Below are 27,470 nucleotides of genomic sequence, written 5' to 3'. Positions count from 1 at the left end.
GTTATTACTGCGCGACTCTAACCCTTCATCAAGCCACGGGAACCTCGGGAGAAAAAGCTTCTCAAAACACATGATAGTGAGGAATTATAGTACGCGAAAGCATATGCTACTTTGCCTCTACACGTCATGTTTACAGACAAAAGATTGCACCATTAGAATCCATATGATTTCATCATTTCGCTATATTGCTGACATTTTGAAAATAATTGTAAATGATCACAAATTACAGAGGCATATGTAATCTCTTTTATGAATTTGAGACACAAGTGTGGATGATCGACTATGTAGAGTCTCACAACACACCATGCAAGTCCTACAAGCCAGTTAACAAGTTGTGGGAGTGGGTCTTGTCCAAAGAGGTTTGAACCAGCGTTTTCAAACCTAGACTTCTAGACTTGACCAATCGGGTCAATCAGTTCGATCGGAAGACAGACCACGGTTTGTCCAACTTTGTTAATAGCTTGGACTGATCAAGAATCAGTCAAACCCGATGCCGACCTAGTTCAATCTATCATTTGGATAGATCGGTCACCAATTTGACCGGATCCTTGATCAAGGTACTGACTTTGTGTACAAAATTTATGAGATGAGTCTTAGGTATCGATCTTCTGACCTTCTAACCTCTTTGACCTGACAGTCGAACCGATGGACCCAAAAACCCGAGGTGAAGCTGGTTCTTTGACCAATCCAGGTTTAAAAACGTTGGTCTGAACAAATCACCTTTCATATGTGAGCTGAAAACCCGTTAACATCCTAACCGATTGCATCAACTCTAGGAAGAGTTGGAGATGTACGTAGTTTTCCCCCACCACTAATGTTTTAATGACAATATATGCATGTGCATCTAATCAATCTGTCTTTGATTGACATTAATGTTAAAAGTGTTAATCGCCAAGCCGGTTATCACAAACTATATTGAACATACCAAACTCTAAAGAAACATGTGAGAGAGGATGTCCCAGCATTTGAGAATAGAGAACTTAATAATTGACAGGAATTCAAAGTGGGGTTTACAATTCCTATGCTGTTCATGTGCAGTTGTCATTTAGTGGAAGAGGAGTTCGAATCAAATGCATAAATTATATTAGAACAGTAAGATGATTGAATCATGCATACAGCAGTCGAGGTCTTTCATTGCTTTTGTCTGTCTTCTCGCATGGAAAGCTTCAATCTTTCAAAGCCCGACATCATGAGTCATGTCTCCGCGTGCCATGTCGTAAAAGAACTCCAACCTTGTACGAGGCAAGGATTGATTGACATATCATGTAATTGCCGAAAAAAGACGACGAGAATAGTACTAAACGCTGCTTCAATATATTTTTCTTTTTTTTTCAATTATCAATTCTTTTTTTTTTTCTGCGTGGACTGCTTTTATTATTCCTACATTCATATGTTAAAATATTATGAAATATGTTGACGTTGATATCGATAGCTCGGATTTTTTAGATTTGAATTTCCAAAGGTAATTTAGAGCCAAAAGTCATCTCATCTCGAATTTAGACTCCTCAAATCAAGTTTTCAACAATTTCTTGATTTAGGGACTAAGCTCCGTATTGTAGAGACTAACATCTTGGTAACATATACATATACGTTTCGTGTTTTTCCATTTTCACCTCAGTAAATTAAAGAAAAAAAAAGTACTTCCAGAAATATTTTATCTACCCATATAATTTTTAAAGTAAAAAACTCTAGGTTAATTATAGTTAATTCAATAAAGTTTGTGAACTTATAATTATCAAGTTTGCCTCCATCAGAAGAAAGTTTTAGATCCACCTTTGCGTATAATTATCCATATAAATTGCGTCTACACATGAGGCTTCCATCATCTTGCAAGTGTTCACGCTAGAAAGAATTTTAAAATATAAGATATATATTTTCACCATTCTCTACTACCTTAACCCTTTGAAAAAAGAATATGTGCTTGAAATATAAACAGAAAGTTTGAATTTTGTAAAACAAGTGGAAATTTTGTGGTTTGTACCTAAAAGGTTTGATAAATGGAAAGGACAGTTCACTTTCCACAAGATGGTACCGTGAACTTATTAAAATAATGACAATTATAAAATATCGTTTTATGTGCCTCTTTCATCCCTTGCTAATAAGGGTGAAGTATTAGGTATAAAATGTCTTCTCTTTTAGTTCTATCTTCCGTTTTATATGATGAGTTCATGTTTTGCAGTGGAGAATCTTTGTAAATATACTTTGTCTTCAGTGATTGTCCTTGTTGCTTGGAAAAGAGCAATTTTCAAATGGTTGGTTAATTTACACTTTTGAAAACATGATAATTGATCATATCTTTAATGCATCTATTCAAATTTTGACTTGCGTTTGACTATTATTTTCATATCTAAGGACATAAAAATTTTATACGTTGACCCCATTGTAATCTCATTATAGCCGGGGAGAGTACCATCAGTTTTTTTTTTTTATTATCAGAAAAGACGTATTATAGATAGTGGTGCGAAATACATTCCGCTGCTATAATATCCGAAATAAGCAGGTCAAGGAGGGGAGGGGGAGGGGAAATGGGCCATGAAGGGGAAAGGGAGCCCTTGCTATGGGCTCTTGCTGCCCAGTTAGCTACAGAGTTAGCTTCCCTCTTACAAAACCTAATATACAGTATGGAAAAGGCACGACACAGATCGACGGCTTCGTGGACAAGAGGGCGGATCTCCCATGGGGGTTCTTGCTGGCTGTTGATGGATTCTACCAAGAGTAGACAATCCAAATTGATCTCCAGAGGTGTTGTCATCGTTCCTTGCTGCAAAAGGTGGCGAAGAGCAAAGATCAACAATTGAGAGTTGGGTAGATCTCTATATGTATGTATGTATGTATGTAACTATGGTGAGTTTATTTCTTATATTTTAAATCAAACTAAACAAATAATCTAGACAATGAGGAAACTTTGCCTAAAGCAATAAATACTTGTAATGCAATACCCTTAGGTAGATGTGAAGCCCGTGCTTATTCTTGTGTGACACACAATTAAATGATTTCTTTTTGATCGAAGCACAATTAAATGATTGACATTGGAGATAGGTACTCACCAAACTACTTCTATATTAATCCTTAGATTTAGGAGTTGATTAACTTATGCACAGGACATCATTTGGTCATCTATGGATGACTTGGTATTCTATCTTATGTAGAAAGACTTGTAGAAAACTAGGCATATATATATACACACCACTAAACTAATGAGTTGATATAATTATTTTGATAGGTTAAAGATATCGACTATATTATTACGACTATTTCTTGTTTTCATTTCATAGGATTCTAAGTACCATACTGACACATCGTCAACATTACCACGTCATCATGCACGCTTTTTGTGCTATTTTGTCACATCAGTTTTCACATAGTACTGCATCATCAATGATTTTGTTATGTCATATGGTTTGGTATATCACACCAAACAGGTTGCCATGTCATTCGAGCGGACATGTTACACACATATAATTCTTGATGCTAGAATAGGGAAATTCCAAGAACCCAGGATACTAGATTGTTTATGGTACATAGATATAGATAAAGTAGTTATTATGAGAATTGGAAATTTTTTTCTCTCAATTCTAATGAAATTACTGACAATAGTATTCAAAATCAATTTGATGACTAACTTTATTGAGGGAATGTCTGGAAGTGCCAAAAATGAGTCGTCCACTTGTGTTATTTTAATTCAAGTCCATGTCACTAAAAATCTTGCATCGTGTAAGCTCAATTCACAGGAGTCGTTGAATCAAGTTCATGGCACATACAGGTGCGAGTGGCACACCATTTTATTTGAACGTGGAAGATAGAGATTGGGGTGGTACGGTAGGTAAGAATGAGTTTTGAACCGATTGAAAATACATTATTTAAATGTGAGCCATGTCACTGATAAATACATATATATCATAGTACATAGTTACACCACGCTGGAAAAGACTTCTAATCACACCAAAAGAGCTTACTATAAAACAATATGAATGATCAATAGAAACCAAAAGACGTCATAGCACAAGACATGACGTGTATTGGAACAATTCTACAATCAAAAGGAGGCAATCAAATACATAGATATTCTCAGGTGACCTCGTATGGTACTAAACTCTTCAAGGGCTGGTGGCTGGCGGAGGAGTGAGAAGAGGAATTGAAGGGATTTTAGGGAGGGAAGTAGGGATGTTTGGCATCGGTGGCAATGTGGTTGGCATGGTTGGCAAGCTTGGAAGCGGCGGTAGAGTGGTCTTGGGTAGTGTTGGTTGGGTGGTGGGCAGCGTTGGCAGTGTGGGCTGAGGCAAGGTAGGGATGGCAGGCATTGGTGGCAGGGCGACCTTTGGCAGTGTCGGCATGGCTGGTAGCGGCGGCAGCGAAGTCGGTAGAGTAGGTATGGCGGGAAGCGATGGTATCGATGGCACAGTTGTTTGTAACAAATGACGAGCCCCGAAGCTCATATTAACGGTTGAGAAAATTAGGACGATGAAGAGAACAAATCTCTTTGAGGAAGAAGCCATATTGGTAAATGGAGAATGAGTTCTGTGTTGTGTATAGAGGCTTAGGAGGAGAAAGATGGTTACTTGTGATGCCAGTTTGAGGAGAATGATTGGAGTTTATATAGCAAGAAGTGTGTAGAACCGGGGCTGTGATGATGAGTTGGTGACTAGTCTTCTGGTGCGGTTAGGCTAGAAATAGGAGATCAGGTGTTCATTGGTCCTTAGTTAGCTCACCTCCTCCTTTCCATCTCCCACCGGCAAAAGAGAAAGGTCAAATGGTTGTTCTCTTCTACCAGATGGCAATGTGCCCATGAAGTCAAAGCTTCAATCGGATCTTTTGTCTCTAAGGAAGGTAACGAACGACATGCTTCTTGACTGGGATCGTCATTGTGACATATTGGGCTAGGGTTTCTCGTCTACCAGAACAGATATATGACTTCTTTACGCTCCCAAATGCACTTAGAAGAAGTTATGTCAAATTTGATATAACCAAATGTAATGAAACAAGCCTTCTTTCACATGAACCAGGTGCAGGAATACCTGATATTCATCTCATATCATGAACTTGACAGAAACTTAATGACATATAACTTAAAAATTGCTCATTTACAAAAATGTTCTACAACTATTGTAACTTTGTCAATTCAATCATAAACCTTATTTATTAATAAGTTTCAAACTTTTTGCATTTGTGCTAATTGAGTTTATTCAGTCAATTTTGACCAGTCGATGTTGACATGGACACCGGCTGTCCTACGTGTGGTGGTGACCCAAGCACAATAGTGACGTGAATAATTTTTAATAATATATGCATATTTTTAATTATTTATTGATTTATTTATTTTTCTTTTTCCCTTTTTTTTTTTCTATTTTTTTTTCCTTCCCTTCATCTTCATCTTCTAGCTGGTCGTTGCAAGTTGGCCCTCACCTCAACGCCAAGTTATTGCCTAATTTTTAATAATATTTGACATGGATGGTCAACCTCACGACCCTTGCCTTTGGCTGGTCGTGGAATTTCAGCGACTAACTAGAGAATGAAGATGAAGGAAAGAAAAAAAGAACAAATAAATATATAAATAATTCAAAAAATATATTAAAATTATATATGTCCATATCAACTACATCAGTAGGATGGCCAGAATCCATGTTAGTGCCAACCAATCAAATTGACCAAATGGACTTATTGGCATAAATGCTAAAGATTTAGAACACAATTGACATTAAAAAAATGTTTTTGATTAAATTGGTACAATTACGATAGATTTATGATTTTTTTTATAATTTTTTCTTCCATCATGATTTCACAAAACCACCAAATTTGAGATCTCTTTTCTATGCACCGGCACTGTTTCGTCCTCTACAGGCGTGCCAAGGAAAGGAAAAGCAATTTGGTGCAGAATCTATAAATTTAGGTATATGAAATGACACACTGGGGTTAAAAAAATGACAGGTGAAAGTGCGGAGAACCCGTAAGAAATGAGGGGAAACCATAAGATAATCTTGTTTATAAGCACTGCACCTGCATCACATGCAAAACAAGCGAACATATGTAATTAGCAGATGAACATGAAGACGAACAATACTATTTGCAAAGAACCGTGGCTGTAAATACTACTCTCGTTTACGTGTTCACGATGGTAATGGCAAAGTCCATTTACATCGACAGTATACGAAATCTGCAATGGAGACCATTTTGATGTCACTAGTATACTTCCTTTAAGTCTAGAGGCACATCTCCAAGATAGAGTAGACCATACATCAACCTCTCTAGTATACAGTTATTACAAAGACAATAAACAGTCTATCATCGGTACTTTGTGCGGCCACAGAGCATGCAATGGAATAATTGACCATCCAGATTGTGATTCTTGCTTAGTTGTTGCTAAGGATGCAATCAGAATGAGAAAATTATCCAAAAAATCTTAAACTTATTGCACTTTTTCCAATTCAGTTATAAATCTTTCAATTTTATAAATTAAGTCTTAAAATTTTTTTTTTTTTTTTTTACTTTTTGCTAATTGAGTCAATTCAATCAATTTTGGCAAAAAATTGTTGATATGGATGTTAGCTGTTCTATGTGACATTAATGGCACTAATGTAGCAATTTTTAATAATATCTCATTATTTTTTGAAATTTTCATTAATTTTTTTATTTTCCTTTTTTTTTCTTTTCTTCTTGTTTTGCTTTTTTTTTTTTTTTTTTTCTTCTTTTTTTCTTTTTCCCTCTATTGGCTACCATCGGGCTCATCTAAGGCTAGCGAAGGTCGTCAACGCTGGCCTCAAGCAAGGGCTGCCCTTGCTAGCCTTGAGCAAGGGATGTTGGCCCTAGACTGGCAAGGACCATCCTCACCACCCTAGGGTAAGGGATGTTGGGCTTGGGTGGACAAGGATCGCCCTTGCCTAAGGCTAGCATGGGCAATGACCTTTGCTAGCCATCATCAAAGCCCAACAATGGCCGACAGAGGGAAAAAGGGAAAAAGAAAAGAAGAGAAAAGAAAAGAAAAAACAGAAGAAAAAGGAAAAATAATAAAAGAGAATAAAATAATATTAAAATATTAAAATATTAAAAATATTTTTATTAACACAAGCTATGCCATGTAATTAACATCCACATTAGCGATTTTCTAGTCAAATTGGTTGGATAAACTCAATCGATTAAAAGTATAAATATATATGACTCAATTGTCAAAGTTAAAAGATTTAGAATTAAATTGATAAAAAGATAATAATTTAAAATTTTTTAGATAATCTTTCTCAATAAATGGGAATTACCCATTCAGCCTCAACTCCAACTCCCCGGTTGTTGAATTAGGTACGAGACTCATGAATTCCTGGATAGATTTGCTTTCAAACAGGAGAGACGAGGGGTGCGTTGATGTCATGTCATAATGATTGCGTCGGCCAATTGGGTCATCATAACGATGTCTTAATGAGATGGCAAGGTATATAATGTCACATCTAGTTCAAGTTTCTCTCCGTCCTAATTTAGATTCTCATGTAGTGCCATCATTTAAGTCACCTAAAGTCGAGTTTGCATTCCTATTTATACATTATTCCTTTTGATTTCACATCTTGTGAATAATTCTCGACCCTACATTAGAGTACTATCAAGTTGTTTATGACAGTGAAAACTACAACCGTTATTGTACTTGCAAACATGTTAAAAATAATTAGACCCGTTAAACGAGTGGGTCAGATTGGGTTTGGTTGGGTCATAAATAGTTCAACCCAAATCGACCAATTTAACCCGTTTATGACCCGTTTATTATAATGCAAAATTTTTTACCCATACCCGACTCGACCCATACCCAATGCATACCCAACTCATTTAACTAAACTTAAATTATTAATTATATATATATATATATATAATCTATATATAAATGGTATTGCTAAAATAATTTTATACAATACAAATTTAATGGACAATTTTTATAATTTTTAAAATAACTATTTAAAAAAATCGAATTTTAATTATTTTTTTATTTTTTAAAAATAAAATTTTAATTATTTTTATTTTTCAAATATAACTTTTTTTTTCTTTTTTGTTCTTCTTTGGCCGGTAGCACCACAACGGCGGCCAGCCATAGGCAAGCCTCGAGCTCGCCCGGCTCGCCGACGCTTAGTGAGCTCGAGCCTCATCGATCTAGTGAGACTCGAGCTTGCCGGCGTTGGGTGAGGCCTCCGCCTCACCAAATTTACCGATAAGCCTCGAGCTCGCCCGAGCCTCGAGCTTGAGGCTCGCCCGACGCCGTCGAGCTCGAGGCTCGCCTGGATAGTCGTTGGCCATCGCCGTGCCAGCAATCGGAGGAAGAAGAAAGGAAAAAAATAATTATAATTTCGGTTTAAAAAAATTGTAAAAAGAGAAAAGAGAGATTGTGAGGTTTTGGCTTTGGGTGAAAATAAATGAGTTGATAAATGGATCTTAAATGGGTGTAGACTGATTTAAGACCCATATATCTCATTCTCTTTAATTTTAAATCGATTATGAGTGCTTTAGAAAATAAGGCTTGACCCATTAATGACCCATTTTAACACCTCTAAAACTAATGTAATTTTTTCCATAGTCAATCTCGAACTATTATCAAACCACATTTGTCTTCATTTTTGGCAAAGTGATTAGAAACCTTTTTTAATACTCATTAATTGAATTTAGTAGACATACCCTCCTCCAACCAATCTTTTGATTAACTGCTAATAAATATTGATATCACCTAAATTTATGTTGTGCACTCAAGAACCACCAGACTGTTATTAAGTTCCATCGAGGGCCAGTGAACAATATGCGCAATTTCTAGAACAAGCCATTTAACAGCAGTCAATCTCCACATGCATCATCAGCAAGCTCTCCTAAATCATCGCTAATTGTCAATTCATCTGCCCTCATGAATAAGTTTTCCCATATGTTTGATCATAACTTGCGGCAAATATTGAGAACAGCCGCAGTCAATCTCCACATGCATCGCATCCACCTTTCTTAAATCGTCATGACCGTATATTTACAAGTCTTCCATCAACAAGTCATTGCAACTACATGTCCGTGTCCATCATTGGCAAAATTTCTCATCATCAACGAGTCATCGCAAGAACAATTCAGCAGGAACCATGAGACCGTCGTAACACAACCAGCAGAATCATCCACCGACTACTGAAGCAAATAAAATTATAAGCATACAGATTTAAGCCACTGCACTTAAGTTTGCTTAAAGAGTTCTGTTGGTGCATCGAAGTGAAGTCAACTGCATTGAAAGTCCCTCAAGTATTTCGCGATGTAGAAGTTGAGAGCGACTTTCCTGTCTCCGATTTCACAAGATTCTAATCTAACCCATGCAATTGTTCGCCAATTTGATACTAAATTGATCTCGCAGGTCAACACAGGCGTTGGGTGTGTTGAGAGAGAGAGCTAAAAATTTGTCCAAAATTTCATATGTAGGAACCACAGACTTCTACAGATCTAGAAAAGGCCTAGCACTATAGCAACTGCAATATCAGTAAGATCAACCACAAACAAAGAGTGAATATGGCCAGAAAAGCTCCATTTCCAATTTCGATTTAAGAAAAGGCAAAGTCATTCCCTATGACTTTTCTTACCCCAGAGAAGAGAAAGGTGTTAAAACAACTAGTGAGGCGAGGGAAAATCAGCAAAGCAGGAAACGAGACCATGGCTTTTCACAATGAGGAAGTGGAACAATGCAGGTTGAAAAACCTAGAATTAGAAGATCTACAAAACCTAATGTTGTCATTCCAGCTCTGGCATACCATGCTACGAAGTTCTGGTCAAATATTTACCCACTGCTCTACTGGCCAGCTTCATCTTATATCAATGAAAAGCCAATTCTTCCTATGTCAACATGCCCCCTTTACAACCCTCCAATCCCATTTGTAAATTGGTCAACCTGCAGCAGAAGTAGATCTTCACACACAGTTCAAAGTTGGGCAAGAAATATGAGCCTGCAACAATTGCAGATTCTGAACAGGAAAAAACAATGACAGGATTATAAACTTTCCATTTATCAACTACTAGAAAAAACATGACAATTTGATTGATCACCAACTTTGCAAGTCCAAGAAACTAAGATCATCCAACTGAGAAATAAGAAGTGCATCTGACTCTTTCTTTCCATCCCAGGATAACATGGTAATAACGTCTAGATCTCCCCATTCAGCCTTCTAGAATGTGTGAGAGGAACTTTAGGAGCAAATGCACTAAATATAATTTGCAAAGTCCAGGGATAGATGAGGCATGGAGCAAAAGCGAAAACTTCAATTATTAACATTGAACAGATGGATTGCTGCTCAAAGCCAAAAACTATTCTGAATGAAAAACCTCCAAAGAGGAATTGCAAGCCAAATTGCTCTTCAAAAGTAAGGATGTAGCTGATAAAGATGCGGAAAAAATGTAACACCCTATGTTTTCTCTAATTCTCACAGATATCATGATGCTCTTGACAAAGCAACATATTCCTGCAGAAGTCTCTCATCTATTGTTTGGTGTATGATACTAATCCAATCATTCTTTCATTCCTAAAAACTTCAGAAAAGCAGATAAATGACAATTCCACTAAACTTCCATTCTCCCACAGAATTATTAAGTAGTGAAAGAGATTGACGTTGATAAAAAAAACAACCAATATTTCTGACTGGATTTGGAAGAACTCTCGGCTAAAGAAAAAACTGAAAATTAACACATAATGCATCCTCAAAAATGCCACTCTGAATCTCAAGCAGTTAATGAAGGACAGAGACCACTTGCCTATTGAGTCTTCTTTTTCTTGTTAAGAAGCCAGGGGAATCTTCTTCAAGACACTGTTATCAATCCGCATTAACAGTACTTGAATAGCTTTATGAGCTCTACACCATTTTTCATCAATAATTTCTTGGTATTTGTCATACAAAAGGGGAACTGTCAGAGAAAGAATGACCCCTGCAAAGAAAGACCCAGATGCCTGATATATACCTGAATAATTGCGATGAGAAAAAATCACAGGGAAGCATGGTAACTTACCAATATAAACTAAAGTAATGAAGTTGAAGAGACTGCCGATGTAAGAGATCAACCATAAGCCAAGACTTACCTATCCAAAAGGGAAAACCCAAATCAGCACAATGACTTTTAAATATATGGCATTTACATATAACTTTCCACCAGAGAAACTTGCAAAATAATACACCTAACCTGAAGGAAGAGTTTCAAGTTTCGACCAACTGTTATGTCACATGCAATAGACAACGTGTAGTTCACCCACTCTTGCATCACATCAGCAATTTCAACAACGGATTCTTCAGAAACCTTCAAGTCAGGAAGGGGAGGCAGTGGTCTGAACAATTTAACTCAATTAGAAAAGGAGAACAATAACTTAGTCTGAAATCTTCCACCAATGCAAGGTCAGGAAGGAAAGCATTTTAAGATCGAAGTCTGTTGAGCTTGTCTTAACTAATAAGAAATAAGACGAATTGCAAATGAAACTTTACCAACTCTCAAAGATTTTTACAGGACAATAAGTTTTTTTTTTTTTTGGTAAGATACAGGACAATAAGTTTGTTATGCTTAAATTTTATAAAAGTGTATGCAAAATCAAGCATGAAATCCTTTCTCCCATGTCTGCTCCCCATCCTCAATAGGCTTAAAAAAACTATCTGACCTCACCTATTTTCCTTTTGTTCTCGCCCATCTGTAAGACCAACTAATCAAAGCCAAAATCAATTTGCACTTCATGAACACAAAATTAATTCTCTCTCTCCCGTTAGAATTTAAAATATGTAAATTAGGTAAGCAACGTCTAAGTTTGCATTTTTGTCATTTAAGAAGTTGTTTAGTACATATTCCAATCTCTAGCAGCAAAAAGCAAACCTCAATAAGCTTCTAGCTTCAAGTTTTAAGAAGGTTCGTTCATTCTTCTAACATTTTCTAGTATTCATCTCCGAACACGTGACAGGCGGCCCAAAATCATGGTAGATGCTTCTCAAACGAACTCTTGATTAGTGAAATAATCAGCTGCATACCTAAACAGTATTTTGTTTTACTTGCTGCTTGCACAATTAAATTAAAGGTGACAAAAAAATTTGCAAAAAAAACCAGCACTGCTTACATTTTCCAAAATCACTCACATTGGATTTTAAAGAAAAGACACTCAATCAGAGAAAGGACTAAGGAGTACCGATTAAGAAGAGACGCAGATTTAGCCCACAGGAAGAGGATTGCAAAGAGAAGCAACAGCACATTGGCCGCAAACGAGAGGACATTGTAACCGGCTCTCTCAAAGACGAACCAAAGCGCGGTGGCGCCGGCCAGCAACGTAGCCCCTCCGGTCCAATTCTTCCACAGAAGCAAATCAGCAACTGACCCAATTCGAATGGAACGAATTATAACCATCCAAAAATGCGCATAAATCACAGAACTGCAATCTATACTACTAAAGCCGAAGGAGCTGAATAATCTCTATTAACTCCCCTGAAACCAGACTCACTTCATAACTAGACGTGAAATGCGTATGCAAGATTGCATTTCACGCAAACTGCGGAAAAGGAAGGTACAGAACCAGAACCAGAGCCAACAGAAGACAGCCCACGAACGAAACGAAGTGTGATCATCCATGGAAGAACGATCAGAGAGGAACCCACTTGGAATTCCGTTGCAACAGGGCTTTGCGTTGAAGAGTCGGACCGACATGGGGGGATCCCATGAAAGAAGAACATGCTTGCCTTCGTGCATAAAAGGGTATAGAGAGAGAGAGAGAGTGTACCGAAGCCACCACCAAGGGCTCGATGGACAGAAAGACGAGGAGGTTGATGAGAGTCTCCCATGGCGATTTTTGCAGGCTCTCGCTCTCGCGCCCTCGCGCCCTCGCGGATCGACAGTGATTTTCTCGAGGAAAAAGTTTCCCGGGAAAAAGGAAGGGAGAGAAAATGATGGAACGTCGGCAGCAGCACGTTACCCAGACGAGGAAGTTGGGCCACTCCCAGGTTTTGGACTTAACTGGGCCTGGCCCAAACCACTTTAAGCAAAAATCACGTGCATAAATTCCATATGGGCATGCCAAAAATAATAAAAATAATAATAGTGTGTGCGAGATGTTTACATTACATGAGCGAAAAATTAAATATTTTTGGGACTTATCTTTACTCTTTTATAAAAATAGAAAAATATTTAAATAAGATTCATTGCATATCATCAGCTTTCAAAAACCATCTTTTGTTTTTAGATACAAAATAAGATATAATTGCACATTTTAGATCTTATTGGACCAACGGTAAATCCATTTCATTTTCGGCTGATCGAATTAAACCCTTTTCTTGCAAAAGACGATGTGCTATTTTATACAATATGTTGTGCCTTTATGCATTTCTCATTTCCTTATATTAATAAAGCCTCATTAAATGTTCAAAAATCGAAGTTTTTATCATGTGCTGGCACACGGGTTCGATTAATGATTTTAATTGTCGAAATAATTTTTATATACTGCATTATCTGGGTAAGTAAATTAATGAATTATTTAGCTAGATATATAATCTACTGTATGTAAATATCATAAGACATACTTCTTGAGTGGAAGGGCATAATTAATCTTAAGACACAATAAAATCAGAAAAAATTAGAAAAGAAAAATTAGACTCATTATAGGATACCCCATTCTTTATCATAGGCTGCCCATCCTCAATTTATTCTTTCCTTTTCTTATCCAGCGGAAATAATGGAAAAAAGAATAAATTGAGAAGTGTTTGACCAAAAGATAATAGGCGATAATGAATCACATATACTGCATTACTTGATTTGACCTCGTTGCCACAAGGTTTTGCCTGACAGAAACCTTCGACAAAATTCATGTGAAATAAAATCAATTGGTCTTGCATTTTCATTTCAATAGTTCACGAAAACTGTTTAGTATTGCAAAAATGGTTTAGGCTGGGATAAAATAACATTTAAAACCCTAAGAAAATTACCTCCACAATGAGTAACGTTTGTATCCAAGCATTCATGATAGCAATGACGCTCGTCCCTTGTTATGCAAAATGGTAGAGGCGCAGACAAAATCAAACAATAAAAGCGAGAAATAAATGCTAAGGTAAACTTAACACAGAGGATTTATGTAGTTCAGCCAAGCATGCTTACTATCGAGGCGTGATTTATACTCTCCGTTAATAGGAAGATATGAAGGTCCAAGGCCCACCTTAGCAAGAGTGGCGGGGCCAACGCCCCCAAGTCGTCAGAGAGCATTTATAATTTGAGCATATATTTTATTGATAGTTTGAATTTGAGCATATAAATAAATACTAGGTATATATAATCTTTTTCTTTTAATGGAGATGTGATGCACTAATTATATTGAAAGTATTTAATATATATAACCCTAGTTTAAGGGTGAACCAAAATAAAAATCTTGTGTCTCGATTTTTGTTAGCTTTTATTCTCTATTTCCTTATGATTATACATCGAATCTTAATACCTACTCTATGGAGGCAATTCAGCAATATGTACCACTATAATCAAGGTAAAGAGAAAGTTGGCATTGTTTGATTTATAATGAAACCTAGTGCTCCTCTCTCGATAGAAGATCATGCTGACTGATCACATAAATTCAATATCTAATTTTATTATCTTGTTCTGTTTATTATTATGTTTGATTACTTGTTTTCGCAACATTGAAGAAGCAGCCAAGTAATAATCTCCCACTCCCATAAAGGAAAATAACATCATCAAGGACACTCCCATATCCAGCAAATTAAAGCCGAAGAATAAATCACACAGAGATTAATTTTCACACCTCGTTAGTTAAAGAATGAACGATCTTGTTAGTGAACCGATATCCCCCAAGAGCGGCATCATGTTCGAACATTCTCTCCCCTATCAGTCTATCCTAGGAGTACTACAGAGGACCCCGCTTTGAACTATTTGTAATAACACGTGTTTCACGTGGCCAAGCCAAAAGAAAAGAGAGTATTTAGAATAATCACACAAAGGGTAATCATTTGAATGTGTTTGTTAATTTATGAATCAGAGACTCTCCCAATTGATATAGGACTTGGAATGTTACAAGTGTCAATAAAGCTTGGAATGATAAAGTAATCAAAGTGAAAAAAAGGGATAATATATGCTCAAAAATAGTAGGGAAAAGACCATAAAAAATCCTAAACTTTACCTAAAATGACAAATTTACTCTAAACTTTTTTTTGTGATATGAAAAACTCAAAACTTTGTCAACCGTGACACATTTACCCAAAACTTTTTAATGACATAATAAACCCTGAATTTTTATTCATATGACACATTTACCCTTTAACTATAGGGCATTTTGGTCTTTTATTTTTTATTTTTTCATTTTTCCTTTTTCTTCCCTCTTCCCTCCGCCGGCGTAAGAGGAAGCCGGGAAGTCAAGATAAGGCTGCCCTCGTCGACATTGGGCGAGGTGCCCTCGCCCGCCTAGGGCGGCTCGGGCGGGTCTTGCTTGACCGAGCGAGGGACGCCCTTGCACCGATGCCAACGAGGGTGGCCCTAGCTAGCCTAAGCAAGGGTGACCCTCGCCCAACGTGCCGACGGGGTAGCCCTCGCCCTCCAGCTTCCCTCCGCCATGGCCAACGGAGGGAAGAAGGGAAGAAGAAGAAGAAAAAAAAAAAAAAAAAAGAAAAGGAAAAACAAAATAAGAAAAAAAATGCCCTTTGTGGGGGTAAATGTGTTATGGAATGTAAAGTTTGGGGCTATTCATGTCACAAAAAAAAAAGGGGATAAATTTGTCACTTTTGGTAAAATTTGGGGTTTTTAGTATCTTTTCCCAAAATAGTAATCTCTTCAAAAAAAAAAAAAATTTTCTTTGACAAATAAATGTTAAAAATATAGGGTGATTAGTTCTCAATTTGGTTCGATTCCATCTAGGAATCGGGAGCTGGATCGATTCTCAATTTTTGGGATCGGGAACCAGACCGAACCGACTAGTCCGATTCAATTGTATGAAACCGATCATTTAGCAATAACAATTAAAAAAAAGAGTAGAATTGTTACTATTTTTAAGGTTCCCAGACAGATTCCAAAGGAGAAGTTAGCCAAGCTTCTTCCGGAGACTGGATTACCAACTATGAGAAGCTACATCGGCACAACAAGCCTTTCCAATCTACGGACTCGAGTTCGTAAGGAAAAAGATGGAACTGTTTCCATCAAATTTGGCAAAGAAAAGGACGAAAGTCCTTCTATTTTCCAAACCCTACTCATGATTGAACCATGTGTTCCTCCATCCATTTCCGAGCGATCCAAAAAACATGTTCGACACTTTGATGGTGATGGACATCCTATTCATTACTATAAAGACAATTATGGTCATTGTTTTTGGGATCCTTTCTGCCCATGTTCCTCCTGTATAAATTCTCCTGACGAGGTAAATTCGTTTGAAAAATCTCCACCTCGACGGAAAAGGCCAAAGGACAAGATGTGCCAAAGGTACTTAGATGGAGATTCATCCATCGATACTCTTGGTGAAAGCAACAAATACCAATTCCTGGTTTCTTATGCACCACCGCCATCACCGAATCTAGTACTACATCCCAAACCTCACTAGATCCACCAAAAACCACCACCATCTCCTCCTCACAAAAAGCAAACCCTCTCTCCATTCTATAGGCCAATCCTTAAGTGGGCTAAGAAGCATTCCTACCCATTCGAAGTTCCAGAAGAAGTACCACCTACTTCTTCTATCGCTATGTTCCAGGATGTTGACTTTCCTCCCCTGGTTAAGGAAGGTTCTAAACTCTCGTTCCCGGCTGCAGAAGAGTTTATTGATCCTCAGGGAAGATACCGACATGTTCCTAAAGTTTCTACTCCCACTGATGTGGACGAACATGGAAGACAGAAAAAAACCTCTGCTGCTTTGGTGTTCTAAACTCGGCAATCGAGACTCTCGTTAGCACAAAATAATGCCTTCAAGACAATTGACTCCAAAATTGGAAATGTGCAACAAGATCTCCGAAGGTATGATGAAAGTACCAAAAGATACTCTCCGAATTCCGAGAAAGGCTTCATGCCTTGGAGTCGAGACAACATCTTGGTACCATTATCTTGAAAATCCAAAGCCGAAATAGAAAAACTCACAAACCAAATACAACTTCTTGAAGAAGGAAGGTTCGGACCGTTTGATCCTTTAGCACACCCTGTTAAAACTGGGTATTTACCTCCACCACCGAAAACATCCATTTTTGCCACTATCCCAACAGATCCTTACAGAAGAGAACCGGATATGGCAGATTTGCGAAATCGCCTCAAAACCCTACGAAAGAAAAGGGGAAAGAAAAACACCACCTACGGGGTCAAGTTCCATTATTATAAGAGAAAGGCCGAACGGATGATGCTATCAAATCCATTAGAAATTTTTCTAAAGGATTTAGGCACTCAAGAACCCGACTCGTTATCCAACAACCTGATCCTCCGGAAAAACAGACTTTGCTTTCAATAAAGCAAACTTCTCATGATATTGAAACAGAATCTTCAGTATCCCTCTCTTCTTCTTCATCCTTCTCAATTCCTACAGTCGATACCCTCCCTATTGCACCAGTTACTTCATCAATATTCATGGCTGACTCCTTAAACGATGATATGGAATCAGATTATTCTGACCCTGAAATAGGCCAGACAAGCAAGCCTACTCATCAGGTGTCCACTGCATCAAAACAATTCTTCACCATTGATGATATTCCTTATCAAAAATGGCCGATAAGGCTTGAAGAATTTCACACTGGATGAATACCCAGTCTATCACCAACCATGATATGAATGATGTATTGTACAACTTTGTTACAAGATTCACGGAAGCCCAAGCACCGGTGGCAATCCCTTTTTTAACAAGATCGTATCCATTTTCTAATGTCACCCACTTTCAGCCATGCGATCACTCTCTTATATCATGTCTTTGTGGGAAAACCCGGTGATCTCATAGAGATAAAAAAAAGAGAGTTCTTCGAAAGACGATGCTGCTCCCTCCAGAAGAAACACCTTGATAAGCATTTTAAGTTAATGCTCCAAACCTTTTATCAAGTAGGAGCAGAACCAAATCTGAAGCATGTTTTCCTTACTTCCATTCCGAAAGAATTATCCCAGATGGTTGAAAGATCATTCTTTGGAAAACAAAGGCAGGTACAAGATATTCCCTTGGGAGAAATACAGTAAGAAATCCATCTATGCCTAGAAGAATTATGCTTAAAGCGCAGGATGGTGCAAACATACATCACATATGACAAACGCCTAGAATCAGCCTGCTCCCGACAAGAGTTGAAAATTAAATGCTCCAAAAAAGACTGTGATGGAACATGTGGCAAGTACTCCCGCAAGAAGAAGCACTACAAGAAGTTTTGGATAAAGAAATCCAAACAAAGCTCCAAGCATTTCAGGAAAAAGAAGAAATGGCGATACCTACGCAAAAGAAAGGATCGCACAAGCCACAAAAATCAAATCGTTGCTACATTTGCAATCGAAAGGACATTTCGCCAAAAGTTGTCCTCAAGCGAGAAAATGTCGAAATCATCTCATCCATCATATTGAAAGCGAAATAGGTATTTCTCTTGAAAATGATGATATTGAATCCTTGTTCTCCGTTGATGAAGAACCATCCGAACAAACTCTTTGTGCCATTCCCTCCTACCAAACTTCCGGTGAGATCGGTCGACTCGTAGACCGAGGATATTTTCCACATATCACCATTATCCCCCAACCAAACTCGACATATTTTCAAGTCAAACTCATTGTCCACACTTCCCGTTAAAATCCTCACCTCAAAGTTTGCCAAACCAATCACTGTCATTGCTCTCATTGACATAGGAGCAAGTTGTTCAATTCTAGACACCAAAATTCTCCCTGAGGAATTCTGGACTCCCTACACCCGATACTTCAACTCTGCGTCAGGAGATACTTTCTCTACAAATGTTAGAACCACTCCCGTAATCGTCCCGTTCTTCCAAAGGATGCTCCATAACTGCGCAAAAATTTTCGGATCTAACCTTCCCAATAAAGACCCGATAATTGGATGGGACATCATGACTCAAATCTCCCAGCTTCGTATCATTCCGGGAAAATGTCTTAGGTATAAAGATCAATTCTCTGAGTTTGTCAATATCCAGAGACTCTTTTCCATTCAAATGAGTCTACTAGATCCGATTATGCAGAAGTTATTGGAATCTTGTTCGGAATCCCATGCAGAATTTGCTCAAAAGTGCTCTCATCCTCTATGGAAAAACCCAGAGTTCTTTGTTCGGTTTCCCTTTAAGAAAAATAAAGACATAAACCCAACTAAGGCAAGCCACATGGGAATGAAGCCAGAACATTTAGTTCTAGCTCAAAAGGAATGCTCGGAACTTTTACAACAAGGACTTATTGAAGTTTCTGACTCTCAGTGGGCTTGTGAAGCCTTTTATGTCAATAAGCGTGCCGAGCAAAACAGAGGAAAAATGAGATTGGTAATTAACTATCAACCTCTCAATCTTTTTCTTCAAGATGATAAATTCCCTTTACCATCTAGAGACTCTCTCTTCAGTGGTCTAACCAAGGCCCACATCTATTCCAAATTCGACCTCAAAGCCGGATTTTGGCAATTGGGCATCCATCCTGAAGACAGATCCAAAACAGGATTCTGTATCCCGAACCAGCACTTCCAATGGAGAGTTTTTCCGTTTGGCTTAAAGGTAGCACCATCCCTTTTCCAAAAGGCCATGTGTCACATCTTCCAACCGATTCTATCGAGTGCGGAAGATACATTGATGATATCTGCTCTGCGTCCCGATGAGCAAATACACCGTCAACTTCTAGAGCGGTTTGCGTAAATCATAAAAACATGGTATTATGCTTTCCCAAAGGAAGATGAATATTGCCCAGACAGAAATTGAATTTCTTGGTATGCACCTTAACAAAGGTACATACTACCCCGTGGCCGCATATAGCTCAAGAATTATTGAAGTTTCCTCAGACAATTTCACAACAAAGCAAGTTCAGCAATTTCTCGGGATAATCAATTATCTCGGGGTCTTTGTCCCAAATATTGCAAAGCTTCGATTCCTTTGCAATCCATGTCAAGAAGAATTCCCCACCTTGGGGAAAACTCGCACCAAAGCAAAGAGTGGAACTTAAGGAGATTATGCAATCTCCCACCATTACAAATACCATCAACAGGCAAGAGAATTCTTCAAACTGACGCCAGTGACGAATACTGGGCAGCTATTCTCTTTGAAGAAATCGATGGTAAGAGACTCCTCTGTGCTCATAAAAGTGGAAAGTTTTCCCAAGCTGAAATGCATTACCATTCCACTTTCAAAGAAATCTTAGCAAAAATGGAATCAAAAATTTGAGTTCCATCTCATCGGCCACCACTTTCGGTAGAATTAGACATGGCATCTTTCCTTAGATGACCAAGTTTAAACAGAAAAGATTCCAAATTCCCAACCGCTCGATGGGCTGAATGGTTTTCAAAGTACTCATTTGAAACTAAGCATATTCCTGGAAAGAAGAATGTACTTGCTGATTTCTTATCAAGGCCAAAAGCACCAGCCGAGATCAACATGTATATCAAAAGACCTGCTTTCCATATGCTCAACCATAGAGTAAAATATAAAATTGAGAACATCGAGATTTACAAAGCTGGAAATACCCCCGAGAGATTATCCAAGAAATCCGTAACGACCTTTTGCTGAAAATTTGAGAACCTCATGTGGCAAAGCCACACAAACCTATTCAGTTCAATGGAGGTTCGATTCTTTATCCTTTTGGGTTAAACATGAATTATCCATTCATTCATCCTCTTATCCGGAAAGAAGATGATTTTCCTGAATACTCAAAACGTTATTATGGTACTTAACCAATAAGTATCTAATAGCCTTTGAAATCCCAACCAGAAGATTCATTGCTAATCTCACAAGGATATTCTTGCTCGGAAGAAACATTGAAAATGAATGTGATAGAAATCTTTTAGAATTTCTAAATTGGTTCTATCACCCAACATGTTGGAAACAAGACTTGGAAAAAGAACTCGAGATCCATGACGCGCATCCCGAAGTCCATACCATCCTATTTTTCGACGTCCTTGGAATTTTTGCAGAAATAATGGTAGTATTCTTGATGCACCACCGGAAATAGGAACTACATCTTATAAACCTAACTCGAACAAATGAGAATCCCGGATTTACAAATCTTATCCTAGATCTCGTTCGAAGTCGTGAACGTGAATATCGAGAACTCCGAGAATCCTATGCCAGAAAACAAGACCATTCCCGAAGATATTTGGAATAATGCACCCACTCACGTGGGATCATTATAACCTAGCACTAGAAGCTAAGGAAGCACTCGGACACTACAGACAAGCCTCATCGTCCCAAGAGCCTGAAATGACAAGCGAAGATGACATTGTCCAATCCACCCAAGACCCCTATGCACGCTTTGGAGGACCTCTGTCCCAGATCCCTACGAACAATTCCAAAGCATGGACACATCTTTTTATGCGAACCGTCCAACCGGCCTCGCCCAAGAATTATTGACCTTCAAAGAAGATAAAGATACAAACCGGGCTGAAGAAGAAGCATCACATTGGGCTCATGAACAAGCATCCTCATCACGACGGCTGAATCAAATTCTCTCACCAGAAGACCTTGAAGCCCTTGAACAAAAATACGAGGCACATCTCCTAGAAGAAAACTCGGATGATTCAGTCCGCAGCTACAATGCTCGAGATGGACGAGACCGTTGAGTCCGTACATTTCCACTGTAGCAAGTCACTGTTCACTTTTACTGTAGCACTAGGCTAGGGAAAGTATTCACTCAGATCTGATTCTCATAGTGTTCGAATAATTCCCTTCGGTGCCCTTGTTTGTTTCCGGACCCATGAGCTAGGTCCCTATGTGTGTCCTTGTGACCTCTTATTGCCTCTATAAGGCAAGGAGGGTGTAATGTTTTGGGCGAGTCCCCAAGTAAAGTGTGTGCTTTGTGAAAATCTCTCCATGGCTTTCTAAATTCCTCTTCTTCTCAAATCTGGTAGGATCCTTCAAGAAAGGCAGCTTGGGTATGTTAGAAACGATTCCATCCTGGCATCTCTGAGTGTCTCTAGGCTCTGAAGGCAATTCCCAATTTGGCCAATCCAACATGATCACTCATATTAAAACAAATAGTGACAAATTGCGTCTTAAGAAATCCATACTAGAGTACAACGAGATTCTCCTGCGTTTACAAGTATAAACACATCCAAATACGACTTTGGGAAAAGAGAATGGTGGGACAAAGATAAGGGGCATTTTATTTAAATCAAAAGATTGACATTTAGCAACTTTGAAATTGGGATCGAATGGAAATGGAAATGCAGAAAATTAGAACTCCAAAAATAAATATTGGAAATGTACTCTCTCTCGACATGCAGAGCCTCCCTCTACCAACAATAGTAGTTTTCATCACATCTGTTTCTGAACCCTAATTTTCACTTCTAATCCCATCTCTTTCCTGTGCAACCTTGTAGTTGTCGTCTACCCCTTTCCTTTGCAATCGTAGTTCCGTTTTTTTGCTTCGTTGGTGCCTCGGTGCATTTTCTTCACTAACAAGCTTCCATCCCAGTTTCTGCGGTGAATTTTCGTTTACCGACTTGACCTTCCCCGTAATATCTTCTATAGAATTCTCTTAGTCCAACCAAATTCTCTGCTGTATTGCATGACGATGGTGTAGCTTTTGCATGATGATGGTGTTGCTTTTGCTCCTGTCAATTATCTCAGCCATCAATTCCACTTGCTTCTAACCTTCTTAGCTACACAATTATGATCGTTACCTATTCATTGAATTACCCCAATGTATCTATCAGTTTCGTTAATTCTCTATCAATCACATAGCCAATAATCTACTACTCTTTGCATGCCGACTACAGTCCTTACCTCCTCTATTTTCTGAATTGAGACTATCATGATGGACTATCCCGCACAGGAAGAGAAAGCATGCCTTGCTGCCCTCTATAACCGATTGGGTCGATTATGGTCAGAGCAGGAAATCGATACTTGGGATGAGTCGCCACCCCTGGAAAAAATCCAAGAATGTCGAAGGATATTAGTCAGTAAGGTTTTCTCAAACTCCCCTATTAATCTACCAGCATTCCAGAATACAATACAGCGTGCTTGGCATACAGATCATGTGCAAATCACTCAATAGGAAATGGATATCTATGTGGCTAAATTCAAGTTAGAGAGTGATAAACGGAGAGTAGAAGAGGGAGGACCTTGGCGATTCTCTAATAATTTGGTGATTTTTCAACCCTGGAAGCCGAATACTTTTCTCCACTATTATGATTTTTCCAAATGTGTATTCTGGGTTCAACTATTTGGCCTTCCCCTAGAATGGTGCACAACTCGATGTTACAGAAAGAAGAAGCATTGGAAGAATGCTGGAAGTTAAGTTTGATACCAAAGACGGAATAACTTCAAAAGTGGGTCGTGTTAGGGTAGAACTTAACCTAAGTGATCCTTTAAAAACAGGGCAACTGATTCGTATTGCAGGCAAAGCACTATGGCTAGACTTCCGATACGAATGGCTTCCCCATTTTTGTTATTCATGTGGATTAATGGGACATTATGCCATGTACTGTCCAACCATACCTTTTACTGAAGCCAAGATGGAAGGTAAGGAGAAGATGGCCTTCGGTCACTGGTTGCGAGCTGAAGTTAATCAGAATAGTCCGTACATGAAGACTTTCTATGAAGGCAGCCCTCCCTCTGATGAAATCGATGACGTTATCCCATAAACTCCTCCCTTCCTAACATCTAAAGTACCCACTCTACCTCCTCCTGAAGAAGTCACCTCAGAGGTAGATTATCAGGTAGTCGCTAAAAGTAGGAATGTAATTACTACTGATAAGATCCCAGTCTCATCAAAACAGAAAGGTATCCAAACAGTCTATCATGAAAATGAGTCAAGTATCTCAATTATACCAATGGACAAAAGTGAGCCAAGGCACCAATACTTACCTCTTGTAGAAATAGGGAATGATGTAAAGCCGAAATATGATTCTATTGCTCTTCCTCCTCCCTTGACAGCTTCCACCGAAGGTGCTCTAGTCCCGGTCCCTGCTATGCACAACGTCCAACAAGAAACGACTCAACGACTTGGGAATGCCAAGAAGATAAAACCTTCTCATATTGCTACTAAGATAGGGACATCGAAGAGACTCAAGCGATATAATCCATATGACTCAAGATCTCACGAATTGGACTATACTGATGACATTCATTTACTGGATACTCTTGTCTTAACGGCTGAAGAAGTCAGGAATTGGGTTGAGGTGGCTTGCCCTAAAAAGCCACCGGTAGCAAAATGAAGCTCATATGCTGGAACTGTTAGGGACTAGGCTCTTTCCTAATGGTTCAAGCCCTAAAGGCCCTAGTGGTCAAAGAGAGGCCGGATGTACTTTTTTTGATGGAAACTAAGAACTAAGAACTGTTTCTTTCCAGAATTCAGTGTAAACTTTAGTTCACTAATTCTCATATCGTTAATCCAGTAGGCACAGCTGGAGGTTTGGCCATGTTTTGGCATTCTCACATATCTCTACAAGTGGAAATTACTACTTCTGACTTTATCGATTCTATATGTACAGAGCCAGGGAGAGGAACAACTATGAGACTGACCTGTGTACATGCTCCAGCAACTCCTCATTCACGTCAGCCCTTTTGGGCAGCACTCCATCGAATTGCATCCATCAACTCTTTACCTTGGATTTGCGCCGGGGACTTCAATGAAATTGCCTATCATTGGGAGAAAGTAGGTAAGCACCCCCCTGATTTTTTTTCGAATGCAATCCTTTAGAGAGGTATTACATGATTGTGCATTGATGGATATCGATAGCAAGGGATGCACATTTACCTGGATGAATAACCGTGAGGGGAATGATTTGGTTAAAGAGAGATTGGACCGAGTTCTTTGCAACTGGAATTGGAGGATTGCTTTCTCTGAGGCAGAAGTCTGCGCTTTACTAGCAATGGGTTTGGATCACAGTCCTCTGGTATTTTCTACTGATGCCAGAATGCGCAGAAAAGGGAAGACCTTCTACTTCGAAGCTTATTGGTTGCAGCATCAGGATTGTCAAGATGTCATCGACACAGCTTGGTCTTCAGCTCGAGCTAAGGGCTATAACTTGCAAAAAATATTAAAACGGGTTAGTTGGGCTCTTCTGAAGTGGAGTAGAGCCACTTTTTCTAAAGCAAACGAGCAGATTATATCTTTACAGCAACAACTTCAGGTGTTAACCAATCAGACCAGCACTACATTAGATAAACAGCAAGTCAGTAAGCTGAAAGGGTTACTCCACAATGCATGGCAGCAAAAGGAACAGTACTGGGCGATGCGATCAAGAATTAATTGGCTCTAGTGGGGTGATAAAAACACTAAATTTTTTCACGCCACTACTATTCAAAGGCGAAACAGAAACATAATTAGGATGCTACTAAATGAGAACCAAAGATGGGTTCGAGATGATCAACTACTCAAAGACATAACGCTGGAATTCTTCTCTAAGCTCTACAAATCATAAGGTTATCATGACTATGGGCCTATTCTCGAGAAATGTGAGTGTGTTGTGACAGATGCTATGAACATGCAACTTATTTCAACTGTTACCCGAGAGGAAGTTCGTCTCGCTGTTTTTCAGCTGGGGAAATCCCGAGCCCCCGGTCCCGATGGTTTTAATGGCCTGTTTTACCAACATCACTGGGAAATCTTAAAAGAAGACGTTTTTTCCTCGATGCATCAGTTTTTTCAATCTGGTTTGATGCCCCCCGAACTCAACAGATCATTATCACACTCATATCGAAAGCCCCTAATCCAAAATGTCTAGATCAATACCGACCCATTAATCTTTGTAATTATGCCTATAAAATAATTTCCAATGTGCTCGCCAACAGACTAAAGCATTTCCTTCCTGACATCATTTCTATGGAACAAATTGCATTTGTGAGTGGCCGTCAAATACAAGACAATATCTTAATCGTGCAGGAGATTCTACATCAGCTGAAGACGAGAACTAGAAAGAAAAAATTCCAGGCTGTTGTCAAGATGGACATGAAAAAGGTGTATGACCGTGTTGAGTGGGACTTTCTTAACGACTACCTGTCCATGTTAGGTTTCCATCCTAATTGGGTTCAGTGGACTATGCAAAGGCATCACTACCGTTTCCATAAGTGTCAAATTTAATGGCGAACAGCTGCAATACTTCCAACCGACATGAGGGATTCGACAGGGAGATCCTTTATCACCCTATCTTTTTATTCTAATGGTGAACATGTTGACTACTCTCATCTATCAAGCTCTCCATACGGGAAATCTTAAAGGTATCCAACTAAATAGATGGTGCCCAACTCTGACTCATTTGTTTTTTGCCGATGACGCTATATTCTTCCTAGATGGGTCAATACCGAAATGCCAAGAACTAGCCAATATTCTCAATCAGTATTGTCTCGCTACAGAACAGGCAATCAACTAGAATAAGTCGGGTATTTTCTATAGCAAAGGTTGCCCTTTGCACAAGAACTTCGAATCCCGGTATTAGCTAAAATTGGAAAATACCTTGGTATCCCGTCGGACTGGGGAAGATCTAAACGAGACATGTTTGCTTGGATACTCGGGAAAGTCAATGCCAAACTAGATGGTTGGAAAGAGAGTATCATCTCTAAGGGTGGTAAGGAGATTCTTATTAAAAGTGTAGTGCAGGCAATACCTCAATACGCTATGTCTATCTTTAAAATCCCTGTTTCGCTTTGCAAGTCCATTGAAAAAAAGATAGCACGTTTTTTGTGGCAAAATGATAGCAGAAAGTCTGGCATCCATTGGAAAAGCTGGGAAGTAGTAAAGACTGGAAAGGATCTCCTTAGGTAACATGCTATTTAGGTAACATGCTAGGCGACTACTGCAACAGCCTACTACTTTATGGGCCAAACTTTTCAAAGGTCTGTATTTTCACTCAGGGGACTTCCTAATAGCCCCAAAAGGTACTCGCTCTTCCTGGGGTTGGCAAAGCATACTTGTTGGACGGGATTCGATTTTACCTTCGATTTAATGGTCAGTCGACGATGGATCTAGTATCAAGATTAGAGAGGACCGATGGCTCCCTAAAGGTAAAATTAGAGGAATAGCTGCTATACACGAAACTCAAAAGGTTGCTGATTTGATTGACACAAATACTCACCTATGGAATATGAACTTACTGAATCGTTTCTTTGATGGTGAGACTATTGTAGAAATCATTAAGATCCCTATTAGACCTCATTATGTGTCAGACAAGATCATTTGGCCGTGTACAACTCAAGGAGATTATACTGTGAAAAGTGCGTATTCTGTTCTCAGGCATGTTCCTTCCACTACATCTGTAACTAAGGCATCTTCCTCATATCAGCCACCACAATACCACTGGAAAAGAATTTGGAAACTCCAAATCCCTCCTAAGGTTAAAATTTTCCTTTGGTCTCTATGCCAGAACGCCCTTCCCATAAAGGACAACCTATTTCGCAGGAAACTTTGTC

General features: G+C 38.7%; 1 protein-coding gene across 1 annotated transcript; it reads right to left on the bottom strand.

Annotated features, from left to right (window-relative positions):
- Positions 1-9,205: 9,205 nt before the first annotated feature.
- Positions 9,206-12,870, bottom strand: LOC104453144 (reticulon-like protein B11). Its single transcript, XM_010067666.3, has 6 exons — positions 12,719-12,870; positions 12,134-12,314; positions 11,152-11,293; positions 10,981-11,050; positions 10,729-10,899; positions 9,206-9,871 (listed from the first exon to the last, which is right to left on the bottom strand). Exons 1-5 carry the CDS (start codon positions 12,777-12,779, stop codon positions 10,751-10,753), a joined length of 603 nt encoding a protein of 200 aa, XP_010065968.2. The 5' UTR covers positions 12,780-12,870; the 3' UTR covers positions 9,206-9,871; positions 10,729-10,750.
- Between the last annotated feature and the right edge of the window lie 14,600 nt (positions 12,871-27,470).

The sequence above is a fragment of the Eucalyptus grandis genome, chromosome 7 (assembly GCF_016545825.1).
Source record: "Eucalyptus grandis isolate ANBG69807.140 chromosome 7, ASM1654582v1, whole genome shotgun sequence".
Taxonomy (NCBI): domain Eukaryota; kingdom Viridiplantae; phylum Streptophyta; class Magnoliopsida; order Myrtales; family Myrtaceae; genus Eucalyptus; species Eucalyptus grandis.
This window is presented reverse-complemented; position numbering and strand designations above follow the sequence as displayed.

Excerpts from the sequence above, each read along its gene's own strand:
- LOC104453144 (XM_010067666.3), bottom strand. The coding sequence starts at position 12,779 with ATGGGAGACTCTCATCAACCTCCTCGTCTTTCTGTCCATCGAGCCCTT. Across the intron at positions 12,315-12,718 it reads AGCCCTTGGTGGTGGCTTCG|TTGCTGATTTGCTTCTGTGG; the intron begins GTACACTCTCTC and ends GAATTGGGTCAG. Across the intron at positions 10,900-10,980 it reads CATTACTTTAGTTTATATTG|GGGTCATTCTTTCTCTGACA; the intron begins GTAAGTTACCAT and ends CTTTCTTTGCAG.